The following is a 12,485-nucleotide window of genomic DNA, read 5'->3' as shown; positions in this document are numbered from 1 at the left end:
CCTACCCTAATGCTTGGCAAAATCTGATTAGCCAAAATCTGATTAAGAGAGAAAAATAGGGAAAGAAGATAAAAAGGGAAAAAAAGAGAGGAGAAGATAGAACGTCACTATGTTAGTTAAAGGGCAAATTACTTCTTGCGAACTGACAGAATTTTCGAGTAAGTACAGCATGCTGAAGAATACAACAGAATTGCCACTTTTGCAGGCAAAATACTGCATGCACTAGAAGCATATCAGCCAAATTCCTACTAGACAACAACCTATGCCTCCTATGCCTGCACATAAAAGATCCTTCCTAAGGAGAGGGCTAAAAAAAAGTATATATACGCAATTTTCAAGACAAAAGCACAAAATGGCATGTAATAGTAGCCAAAAGAAAAAGGAAAAAGAGGCTACTCGCAAGCAGGTTTGGTGTCAAAGCTACTTAAACAGATTGCAAATGCTTGGAACGTCGATAGGGGGTAGTGGTAATCAATGGTGAAAATGTCTTTCCCTATCTTCCCAAATTGCAAGATTTCTTTTGTTAGTTCGGTGATTGGGATGCCCTGGGATGTGCCGGAGGAGGCCACCAGCTGAAAATTCTTGACAGAGGCCACTGTAACACGGCCTTTAAAATTCAGACACCAACATTGCAATTGTTCATGCCATCTTGGAGCTTTATTCCTCAAAATTAAAGGTTCTGTATTCTTTTGAATTGTTTCAACTGGCTCATCGAAACAACTACAAATAGAATCTTGGACTGTCCTATTTGAAACTGCTGATACTAAAGATGAATTGCACTGAACGTGTTCTTTGAACGTAGGACATTGACTTCATAAGAAATGGTACCCACATTGTGATTTCCAAATAACTGCTTTGGCTCTACCTTCTTCATAGCAAACTTTTTATGTAACACACCACTGGACTGGATCAATAAATTGCATGGTGGCTGAGTGTCATAAGTGACAAACTTAGTCCCGAGAAAATTATACCTGATCAATGGAAGCAATTAGTAGCAGGAGGACAATCTGGCCTTTTTTTCTTAAGACAAAGAATAAGATGAAGCTTCATACCAACCTTAACTTCCCAACATAACAATCACTTGCCCGGGAAAAATCATCTTTCGACATGGATATTAAGAAGTCAGTGCATGTGGCCCTTCTAATCTTCTTTGCCGTCAGTAGCAATTTACTGGCATCCCCTGAAAGAGCTGAATATGTTGAAATCATCAGACCTATATAAGATAATTTCTCACAAGTTATCATCTGAATCATCAAGATGGTGTAATAACAGTGAGACAGAAGAGTAGCGTTCGATAAGGTATCTTGAGCTGGAATCAATGATATCAGGAAGAGATGTAGGAACTGAATCACAACTGGAGGGAGAAAAAGTACAAAGTGCATACATTTTCTATTTATTAGGAAAGCAACGAGATTGACCACAAATATAATTAGAAAGTCAGAGTAATAAACTTGAATTGATAGATCAAGAACAAAGTGGAGGGCGAGAGTATCATAATTTACCAGGACTCAGGACAAGATATAATCGGAAAGTTGATGTTGCCCTTCCACTTTTTATAAAGCACTGAATTGGACAACATCTAGGCCCAGGCTAACAGGAATTCAAGAAGTGAAATCAGGGTCAGTTTGCTAATAAACAGCTAAACAAACAAGAAAATAATGCAACATCCAATCTACCTGCTTCAATGACGTAGGAAAAGTCAGCAGCCCACATCGTTCCGGAGTTCTAACAACCTCCTTGGTTGTTTCCCTCCAGGACCGGCACACAGAGGCACAAGTAACTACATCTCTACGGGCAGGCCATGTTATCTCACTTGCCTCTATTTGCTGGATTACGTCAAGCAGCAGTTCAGGTGGCAAACTCGCCCTCAGCCTTTCTTGAACGAATATACATGGAGAGGATGTTAACCTCTCAGGAGCCACATATGACCTGCCAAGGCTCAATACACACTTCCTCTCAGCTTGCTTTTTTGATTTGCTATCTACATTATCTCCTACCCCCTTAAGCTCATGAATAATTGATTTCATCGCCATTTCATTCCCTTGACTACTCGTATGCTGAGTAATAATCATGGAATCAAAGGATACAAGTAATGTTGAACTAACAAAAGGAACATCAAAGTCTACATACCACACTACTGAATATGCGAAAGAGTTGCCTCCAACTCCAATTTTTGCAACCATTTTACCTCAAGCTTAGTTCTTGATGTTCAAATTCGAGTCAATTACTCAAATGGTTACTCAACTATCCCAAATTATCTCCTAAAGTCACTTTTCTTTAGTTTGTAACAACAAAGTCACTGAACTATGCCTATTGCACTCAGAACGTCACTCAACTAGATTTTCCAAATTTTGGATTGCCAAATACCTATTTTACCCTCTAAATTATAAACATTTATCTTCTTTTTATTTTTTTAACTTTTTAATATTATGATTTTTTCCTTTTTAATTTATATTACAGACTTACCTATAGAATAAATAAAAATTATTTATAAATTAAAAAAATAAAAAGTATTTAAGCATCTATAATGCTGGAATAACAAAATAATGAGCATAGTAAAAAAATTAATTAGAGTAATTTGTTCGTAATAATAATTTTAGTATTAACAACAAATATTCAAAAATTTATTTACACAATTCAGAATGAAAAAAAATAAAGGTTGTAAAATATATATTCCATGCACGTAATATAAGAATAATTATTTAAATAAAGGTATTTTTATAATATACATTATATATTCTTGAAAATTAGGCTCAATTATATTATTATGTTTCTACCAACTTTCCGACGACACAAAGTTATGTCACCGGAAAGCAGGAGGACTATCTGTATAGGGTAAAATATGCTATGTTAAGTCATGCATGGCAGAGGCGTATCCAGGATTTTGAGAGGATGGGTGCACTATTAAAAAGAGGTGTATCCAAAATATAAATTTATGGGTTCAATATTTTTAGTTCTTACGATTGCTACCCATTACACTTTTGGAATTATAAGTTCAATTTTTTTTTTTAAATAGTAATTTTCTTACATCTATATTTATTTTTCATGTTGAAAATATTGGGATCAGTTGAACCCATTGACTATATGCTACATCATACACTACTTCTAGTTTTAATATGCATATTTTGTTTAATCATATAAGATTTTATATCGACAAAAGAAGAACAGAAATTTCAATGTGTGAAAATTTTGAAGAATAAACCAAACAAAAAGAAATAAAAAGAAAAAGTACTTAAAATACGCAATAAATAACACCAGACATGCCCATCTCCCGTGGGCGTCTAGTTCCAGAAAAAAAAAAAGAGGAAAAAACAATAAGATTGACATAAGATTTGAACTCACAACCTCACATAGAGAGATACACCCAATAACCAATCACATTATATAATACTTTGAGCATGAGTGCACAAACATATATTTAAAAATAATAAAAAAAATATAACATTGCTATACATGATTTAGGGAGGGGATCATGGGTTCACGTGCCCCATGGAACCCCCCTTAGATACGCCCCTGGTGCATGGAATATATATAATATAATTGAGCATAATTTTCAAGAATATATAATGTGTATTATAAAAATACCTTTATTTAAATAATTACTTTTATATTATGTGCATGAAATATATATTTTACAACCTTTATTTTCTTTCATTCTGAATTGTGTAAATAAATTTTGAATTTTTTTTGTTAATACTAGAATTATTATTACTAACAAATTATTCTAATTAATTTTTTTTACTATGCTCATTATTTTATTATTCCAGCATTATATATGCTTAAATAGTTTTTATTTTTTTAATTTATAAATAATATTATTTATTCTATAGGTAAGTCCATAATATAAATTAAAAAGGAAAAAATTATATTATTAAAAAGTTAAAAAAAAATAAAAAGAAGATAAATGTTTATAATTTAGAGGGTAAAATAGGTATTTGGCAATCCAAAATATGAAAAATCTAGTTGAGTGACCTTCTGAGTGCAATAGGCATAGTTTAGTGACTTTGTTGTTACAAACGAAAGAAAAATGACTTTAGGAGATAATTTGAGATAGTTGAGTGACAATTTGAATAATGGACTCTGCAAAGAAGCTTTTAAATTGAAAATAATAGCCACATTATCTAACACTTCTTATCCAAACAAACTATTACTACTATAAAATCCAAATCTTGCGAATACTTTGTTCATCTCACTAGTGCTTTTGAGTTGCGGGTTCTGTAGAATTGTAACCTTGAGCTTCTCATGACATGATCTAACCATTCGCAGAAGACCTTGCATTGTGTTACTGTGATTATGGTACAAAACTATCAAATGCTTATAAGTCACTTGTCTGTATCTGGTAACTGTAGAGATACTAATGATAATTGGTAAGTACATTACAGACGTGATAAATGAACGTCCAACTCCAAATTATTCGCTATAGCTGTCTTTTTTTCAAGAAATAATAAATGCTTTTATGTTTGCCTGTGTTGTGTTCATCAAAATGAATGTTGAAACAAGGAACGGGCTGTAGAATATGCCATGTGAAAGTAGTTCTCAGTGTTCATGAAGTAGCAGAGAAATGAAAGAACTTACCTTAAAACGAGGAAAAGAAATCTTCGAATGGCAATTTGGTCTGATTGATTATATTGTACTTGATAGTCACAAGAGAAGAAAGAGCACTCTCCCCTTTGTCGTTTATATGATTTCCATTCTTGTGTTCTTTTCTTGAACTACTAAATCAGGAAAGACCATGTCTGTTAATGCAATTTTTTCTTCTAATGCTTTGCTTCTTGGAGAGGTAATTGAGTATTTTAAAGGAAAATAGCTTTTTAGTTGCTGCTTTCTTTCACATTTAGCTTAGTTCTTTTTCCCTTGATATTCTTTAACAAGGAAATAAAATAATTTGCCTTCATATTGCTGGCTTTTGAATACGGTTAAGAGTTATTGCATTGTGTGGTTGTGGAATTTCTGTGAAATTCAAGTTACATCCAAGAAAGAATAATCATGAAAAACGTTGTGCAAAAAATGGTTTTGCATTTTAGAGTCGAACAATGGCCAAAAAATACTTTAAAGTGGATTATGCTAATCCATGCAGAGAAGAAACAAAGTTAGATGCTAACCTCAACCATAAGGCAAATTTCATTATAGGAATTCCAGAGAAAGGTTACCTGCGGCGAAAGGAAAAGAAGCAAAAGGTGAAGGTAAGAAGGCAAGCTGAGACATTCTAAAGTCTTCAAATGTTCAAAGGTATCAAAAGCAAACCTTTATATAGTGATGCTTCTAACTGGCTGCATATCATCATCGGACAATTGAACATCAAATTTCTTTTGCTTCATAACATTTATCCTAGTAAAATGGAACGAAGATCCACATTCCGCTTCCGTCTTCCTTGGTCACAACCTGCACCTACTCCATCTCCAGCTCCAACACCTGCAAGCAAACCATCTACTCAGCCAACAAGTCGCGCTCCCACAACTCGTACTGGTTCACGAGCTGCTTCACAGCCCTCCAGCAGCAGTACACCCACAGCTATGCCGTCCTCCAGTCCTACAACTGAAAACCCAACTCGCAAGCAGTCACCAAGCGCCACCTCAACCACAACATCTGCAAAGCCTTCTTCACCAGTTCAACCTTCAGCTGGCACTCAAGGCCGTAATGAGGTCCCCACCAGTACAACCACCCCGATACCAGCATCTCCGCCTCTGCCTCAGCCCTCAGCTGAAATGAAGGCACCTAGCCAGCCCTCCACAAGTACAAGCCCTTTAACTGAAACTACCCCTATTCCTCCTCAAACTTCAGCTGAAAGCAAAGCCCCTATCCAGCCCTCCACCACAAACACAAGCCCTTTACCTGAAAGTACCACAGTTCCTCCTCAACCATCAGCTGAAAGCAAAGCCCCAGTCCAGTCATCGACCACAAACTCTACACCTGCAAATGCTCCAGCTAGTCCGAAATCTGAAACTCAAACCCCTACCACTGCCATAACCACCACCCCTATATCCACAATAGCTCAGAGCGGACCATCTACCCCTCCAGGAGTTGCTCCCTCACCCCCTTCTCAAACTCGGGCGTCCAGAATTGGGTCTCAACCCTTGATACCATCTCAAGAACAGCAAGGGATCAGTTCTCAACCAGCCTCACTATCTGATGTGCCAACTAAGTCTCGCATTTCCCCGCCTCCAGCTCCATCCCCGTCTCGTTCAGCTCCTCAATCACGAGAAATGACCCCGATATCTTCCCCAACACGCAAGGATCCCCAAGTCCTCTCAATGGACCAATTAAGCTCAAAGGTACTTCCTCCTGCAAGCCAGAGTACTTCTTCAAATCTTCCATCTGGTATAACCTCTCAAATGCAACAAAAGGATCAGATTATTGCTCAGCCAACATCTCCACTGAAACAGTTACAAGATAGCTCAGAGCCTTCTTCCAAATCCACTGAAGCACTTAAATCAATTTCTGGAAAAGAACCAAAGTTCACAGCAATTCGGCCACAGTCAGAACAAATGGAGCTTCTCAAGAAAGAGACCATATCTGACACAGTCGCTGAAGCAAAAGTTAAATCACCTGAAAAGGTAATGCAACCTTCAGAACTATCAGAGGTGAAATCCACTAGAAGCATTACACAAGAACCATCCCAGATATCAGATTCTTCAGGAATCATTGATGAACCTAAGATGGTGAGACAGTCAGAGACAAACATCCAGGAAACTAGAGAAGTGAAGGAAGTTGAGCAAGAGAGGAGGGATAAAAACTATGGTACAGGAGAAAAAATTGGTGGTTTACTGACATCCACTAAGCAGCCAGGCACTGCGTTTCAATCAAAGAAAGCATATACAGAGAAGCAATCCAATTCTGATAACGACCAAATTCGGGTGAACCTGGTCTCTAATGGAAAACATAAAAAAACAGTTTCTTCTGAGCCAAAGAACAAAACAATTGTCAATAGTTCTAGTAAGGAAACTGCAGGTTTCGCTGAACAAGATATACCCCTAAACAAAGAGGTAAAAGATAACATCTCGAAGTTTATTCATAGGATGGCAGTTGGAGATGGGAAGCAAAATTTGGAAGAGGGACCGGTTAGCGTGATCACCCTTGCAGGAGATAATAGAGGAGCATCTATGCAACTTGGTTCTGACTCATCCAGAAAAGAAGGGGCAATTCATATTCACAGAGGCTACAAACTGAATCCAGATGAAAGTGCCGATGCCACAGATGCAGAAGGATATTCAGAGGGAAGACGACCAAAAGATGCAAGGACCATGGAAGATCAAGAAATAGAGGCATATCTAAACTGCAACGTGCAGGGCCTGAACAACTCAATTACATTTGACAGTGCCATTGCGGCAAAAAATCCAGGTATACATATGTTGTTCCCTCATATGCCTTCAGAACCTATACGATCAAGTGAGAAAACAGGACCCTTTGAGGCACACAAGGCTGAATTTAATGTAACCCCAGCCCAGAAACTTACATACGAGCCAAAGATCAGAAGAAGATGCCTCACAGGCCTTTTCCTTGAACCAAGTGATTCTGATCCAGATAACCCTGAAAAATCTCCGCGACATGGTTGCCATGTTGGCTGCATGGAGAAGAGTGATGATAACGAGATAGATATTCTTTGAAAACTACAGTTGTAATACATGTAATCGGTAATAAAATCCTTGTGTACATACTCAATGATATCTGCTTAAAGCAACTGCAATAGAGATGGCTGTGATCTATGAAATGTGATAGTAATGAAATGTTGTTCTTTACTGTCTCGTTTTGATGTGCATTTCGAAATTTTGGCCAAAATCTGCTTTTGAGAGAAAAATAGGGCAAGGGGAAGAAAGAAGACATATATGTTAGTTAAAAGGCAAATTACTTCTTCCAAACTGACTTAATGTTCGAATAAGTTCAGCACGCTGAAGAATACAACAGAATTGCCACTTTTGCAGGAAGAACACTTGCATGCAACTTAAAATCATATCAGCCAAATTCCTACTAGAGACAACCTACAGCCTGCACATAAAAGATCCTTCCTAAGGAGAGAATATATATATATATATATATATATATATATATATATATACATACAACATTGAAGACAAAAGCACAAAATGGCAAGTAATAGTAGCCAAAAGAAAAAGAAAAAGAGGCTACTCGCAAGCAGGCTTGGTGTCAAAGCTACTTAAACAAACTGCAAATGCTTGGAACGCCGATAGGGGGTAGTGGTAATCCATGGTGAAAATGTCTTTCCCTATCTTCCCAAATTGTAGGATTACTTTTTCTTGTTCTGTAATTGGGACGCTCTGGGATGTGCCGGAGGAGGCCACCAGCTGAAAATTCTTGACAGAGGCCACTGTAACACGCCCTTTAAAATTTAGACACCAACATTGCAATTGTTCATGCCATCTTGGAGCTTTATTCCTCAAAATCAAAGGATCTGCACTCTTTTTAATTGTTTTAGCTGGCTCATCGAAACAACTACAAATCGAATCTTCGATCTCCCTATTCAAAACTGCTGATACTAAAGATGAATTGCAATGAGAATGTTCTCCGAAAGTTGCTGGTGTAGGAGCAGATCCACCTTCTTGAATTGCAGTGAAAGGGATCGCATGCATAGTGCACCGCATTCTTCTTGGTCCCCTTGTACGTAGAACATTGACTTCATAAGATACGGTACCCACATTGTGATTTCGAAATAACTGCTTCGGCTCTACCCTCTTCGATGGAAACTTTTTATACAACATACCACTGGACTGGATCAACAAGTTGGATGGTGGCTGAGCGTCATAAATGACAAACTTAGTCCCGAGAAAATTAGACCTGATCAGTGGAAGCGATTAGTAGCAGGACAATCTGTCATTTTTTTCTTAAGACAAAGAATAAGATGAAGCTTCATACGAACCTCAATTTCCCAACATAACAATCACTTGCCCGGGAAAAATCATCTTTTGACATGGATATTAAGAAGTCAGTGCACGTGGCCCTTCTAACCTTCTTAGCTGTCAATAGCAATTTACTGGCATCCCCTGAAAGAGCTGAATATGTTGAATCATCAGACCTATTTAGGTTATTTCTCACAAGTTATGGTCTTAATCACCAAGATGGTGTAATAACAGTGAGACAGAAGAAAAAACAAGTAGTGTTGGATAAGGTATCTTATGCTGGAATCAATGATATAAGAAAGACGTTCAGGAACTGAATCACAACTGGAGGGAGAAAAAGCACAAAGTGCATACATTATTAGGAAAGCAACCAGGTTGACCACAAATGTAACAAGAAATCCAAAGCAATAAACTTGAATAAACAAAATAACGAAATCGAATTAAGTAACACAAAGGAGGGTGAGAGAATCATAATGTACCAGGACTCAGGCCAAGATATAACCGGAAAGTTGATGTTGCCCTTTCTCTTTTTATAAAGCATTGAATTGGACAATCTCTAGGGCCAGGCTAACAAGAATTGACAAAGAGAAATCACGATCAGATTTCTATTAAACGGCTAAACAAACAAGAAAAATGATGCAACATCCAATCTACCTGCTTCAACGACGCAGGGAAAGTCAGCAGCCCACATTGCTCCGGAGTCCTAACAACCTCCTTGGTTGTTTCCCTCCAGGACCGGCACACAGAGGCACAAGTAACTACATCTCTACGGGCAGGCCATGTTATCTCACTTGCCTCTATTCGCTGGATTATGTCAAGCAGCAGTTCATGTGGCAAACTCGCCCACAGACTTTCTTGAACGAATATACATTGAGAGGATGTTAACCTCTCAGGAGCCACATATGACCTTCCACGGCTCAATACACACTTCCTCTCAGCTTGCTTTTTTGATTTGCTATCTACATTATCTCCTACTCCCTTAATCTCATGAATAATTGATTTCAGTGCCATTTCATTCCCTCGACTACTTGTATGCTGAGTAATAATCATGGAATCAAAGGATACACTAAAAAAAGTAATGTTGAACTAACAAAAGGAACATCATCAAAGTCTATCATCTCACACTACTGAATATGCAAAGGAGTTCCCTCCAACTCCAATTTTTGCTCCATTTTACCTCAAGCTTAGTTCTTGATGTTGAAATTCTCAACAAAGAAGCTTTTAAATTGAAAATAATAGCCACATTATCTAACACTTCTTAGCCAAAAAAACTATTACTACTATAAAATCCAAAAAGCCTGCAACTTTTTCTTCCAAATCAAACGTTTGATGAGAAAATGTGGAATTAAGCATGCAAAGTAAATACGATGAGTTTTTAGACTGGGAGAATGTAGAAATATCTAAAATACCAAAAAACTCCGCATTTTAATTTTCTCAACAACAACAAAAGAAAAAAGGTGAAAAGAAATACCTATTTAGCGAATTTCGCTGATCCAAAAGCAAAAAACGAACTGATACGCTAAAGCCGTTCACGCTCCAATGTCTCCCAAACACAAAGCACAATCAAACTTTGGAAATAACGACACGCCAATTTGCCGGTACAATTGTATGCATAAGTTCGTAAGTTTCGTTAAGAGTTCCAATGTCTAGGTAGAATACAAAGGATAATATTTATTCATGAATTAAACCAATTAAATGCAAATTTTACCAGTCTCAAGTTTCAATTTTTATACTTGTGATTTAAATATTAATTTACATAATATTTTGTATTTCGAAACGAGAGATCGTGCGTAACGTTGTATGGCACAACCGCCGCCGCTGTCAGCACTGTCCCCACCGGCTTCACGAACACCACCGTGAGTGGGGCCACGTCCGCTAATTGGATCCCGAAAGTTCTGCTCTTTTTTTTTTTTCCTTTTTCTTTTACTTTTTCGCTATTTTTTCATCCGTTAAATTTAATGTGATGACCCAAAAGGTCATCTCGTATTTTAGAATCCAAGTCGGGGTTCCGAGACCTTCAAAACCTTATTTTCTTTCTCCTCGATTTGCGTGCGCAATCCGGGCGCGTTTTCGGAAAGCCTTTATGTGAAAATTTGAGAAAATATTAAGTTTTGCTTTTAAAATTGATTTAAGTTGACTTCGGTCAACATTTTGAGGAAACGGACCCGGACTCGTGATTTGACGGTCCCGGAGGGTCCGTAGAAAAATATAAGACTTGGGCGTATGCCCGAAATTGAATTTCGAGGTCCCTAGTCTGAGAAATGAATTTTTGAAGAAAATTGTTAAACTGAAAATATAATGGTTTTTGGAAATTGAATAATGTTCGAACTTGTTGGTATCGGGCCCGTATTTTGGTTCCAGAGCCCGGTACATGCCCGTTATAATATTTATACCTTATTTGTGAAATTTGAGAAACGGGAGTGATTTGACGTGATTCGGACGTCCGATTGTAAAAATAGAAACTTTAAGTGTTCTTGAGAATTTCTTTGATTTTGATGCTAAATTCGTAGTTCTAGGTGTTATTTTGGCGACTTGATCGCACGAGCAAGTTCGTATGATGTGTTAAGACTTGTGTGCATATTTGGTTTGGAGCCCCGAGGGCTCGGGTGAGTTTCGGATAGGCTACGGGATGTTTTAAACTTAGAAAAATATGCTATGTTGTTGCTTCTGTATGCTGGTACCTTGTGCTTCGCGTACGCGAAGCAACTCTCGTTAACACGAAGTGCAACCTGGGCTGGGGAGGGAATTGTTCTTCGCGAACGCGAAGCCATGGTCGCAAACGCGGAGCATTGGGGGGCTGCTCTTCGCGAACGCGACCGGCATCTCGCGAACGCGTAGGCTAAAAAGGAGGTGGGCTGGGGAATCTCTGAGTTGTTCTCCGCAAACGCGGTCCAAGGCCCGCGAACGCGATGATCAGGGGGGAAAGACCATCGCGAACGCGAGCAACTCTTCGCGAATGCAAGCAACTCTTCGCGAATGCGAAGGCCCTTGTAGCCGCAATGCTTCGCGAACGCAAAGAAGGCCTGTCCAGTGTTTTAAAAACAGAACCAAAGAAGGGATTTCTTCAAAAAATTCATACCTCTTCCATTAAAACTCAACCTAGGGCGATTCTTGAAGAGGGATTTCAACACCAAATCATAGGTTTGTGTTCTTAACCTCATTTTCTTCAATTTCCATCAACACCCATTAGATTTCTACGCCTAAATCTTATTTTTTAAGGGTAGTAATTAGAGATTTTGGGAGAATTGAGAATTTTACAAATTTGGGAATTTAGACCTCGATTTAGGATCGGATTCTGAAACTAATTACATATTGGGGCTCGTGGGTGAATGGGTAATCGGGTTTTGGTCCGAACTTTGAGTTTTGACCAAGCGGGCCTGGGGTCAATTTTTGACTTTTTGGAAAAAATATTGGGAAATCTATAATTATGCATTAGAATTGGTTTCTTTGGCATTAATTGATATTATTAAGTTAATTATGATTAGATATGAGCGGATTGGAAGTGGAAACTAAGGGAAAAGCGGTATTTGAGACTTGAGTTTGGCCGTGGAATCGAGGTAAGTGTTGTGGCTAACCTTAGCTTGAGGGATTAGGTATTGTTGCCTTATTTGCTACATGTTTAGTTGTTAAGTA

The 12,485-nt window shown here is 38.0% G+C and overlaps 1 protein-coding gene and 1 pseudogene across 2 annotated transcripts; both read right to left on the bottom strand.

Moving 5' to 3' along the window:
• LOC109224863 lies at positions 91–2,293 on the bottom strand (annotated as a pseudogene).
• On the bottom strand, positions 7,786–10,316 carry LOC109224862 (tubby-like F-box protein 6). 2 transcript variants are annotated; one of them, XM_019389420.1, is made up of 4 exons: positions 9,507–10,316; positions 9,332–9,419; positions 8,873–8,996; positions 7,786–8,790 (listed from the first exon to the last, which is right to left on the bottom strand). In XM_019389420.1, the coding sequence occupies exons 1-4, from the start codon at positions 9,900–9,902 to the stop codon at positions 8,121–8,123; spliced, it is 1,278 nt and encodes a 425-aa protein (XP_019244965.1). In that variant the 5' UTR covers positions 9,903–10,316; the 3' UTR covers positions 7,786–8,120. The 2 variants fall into 2 exon arrangements, with proteins under 2 accessions (XP_019244965.1, XP_019244964.1); XM_019389419.1 differs by having other exon boundaries at positions 8,873–9,005; positions 9,507–10,315.

The sequence above is a fragment of the Nicotiana attenuata genome, chromosome 4, assembly GCF_001879085.1.
Source record: "Nicotiana attenuata strain UT chromosome 4, NIATTr2, whole genome shotgun sequence".
Classification (NCBI taxonomy): Eukaryota; Viridiplantae; Streptophyta; class Magnoliopsida; order Solanales; family Solanaceae; genus Nicotiana; species Nicotiana attenuata.
Note: the sequence above shows the minus strand (reverse complement) of the source record. Positions and strands in the feature narration are given on the sequence as shown.

Bases quoted from the DNA above. Each gene is read 5' to 3' on its own strand.
- LOC109224862 (XM_019389419.1), bottom strand. From the start codon at position 9,902: ATGATTATTACTCAGCATACAAGTAGTCGAGGGAATGAAATGGCACTG. The intron at 9,420-9,506 runs GTAGATTGGATG...AATTCTTGTTAG, and splicing joins TCCCTGCGTCGTTGAAGCAG to CCTGGCCCTAGAGATTGTCC. The intron at 9,006-9,331 runs GTACATTATGAT...CAACATATTCAG, and splicing joins ATATCTTGGCCTGAGTCCTG to CTCTTTCAGGGGATGCCAGT.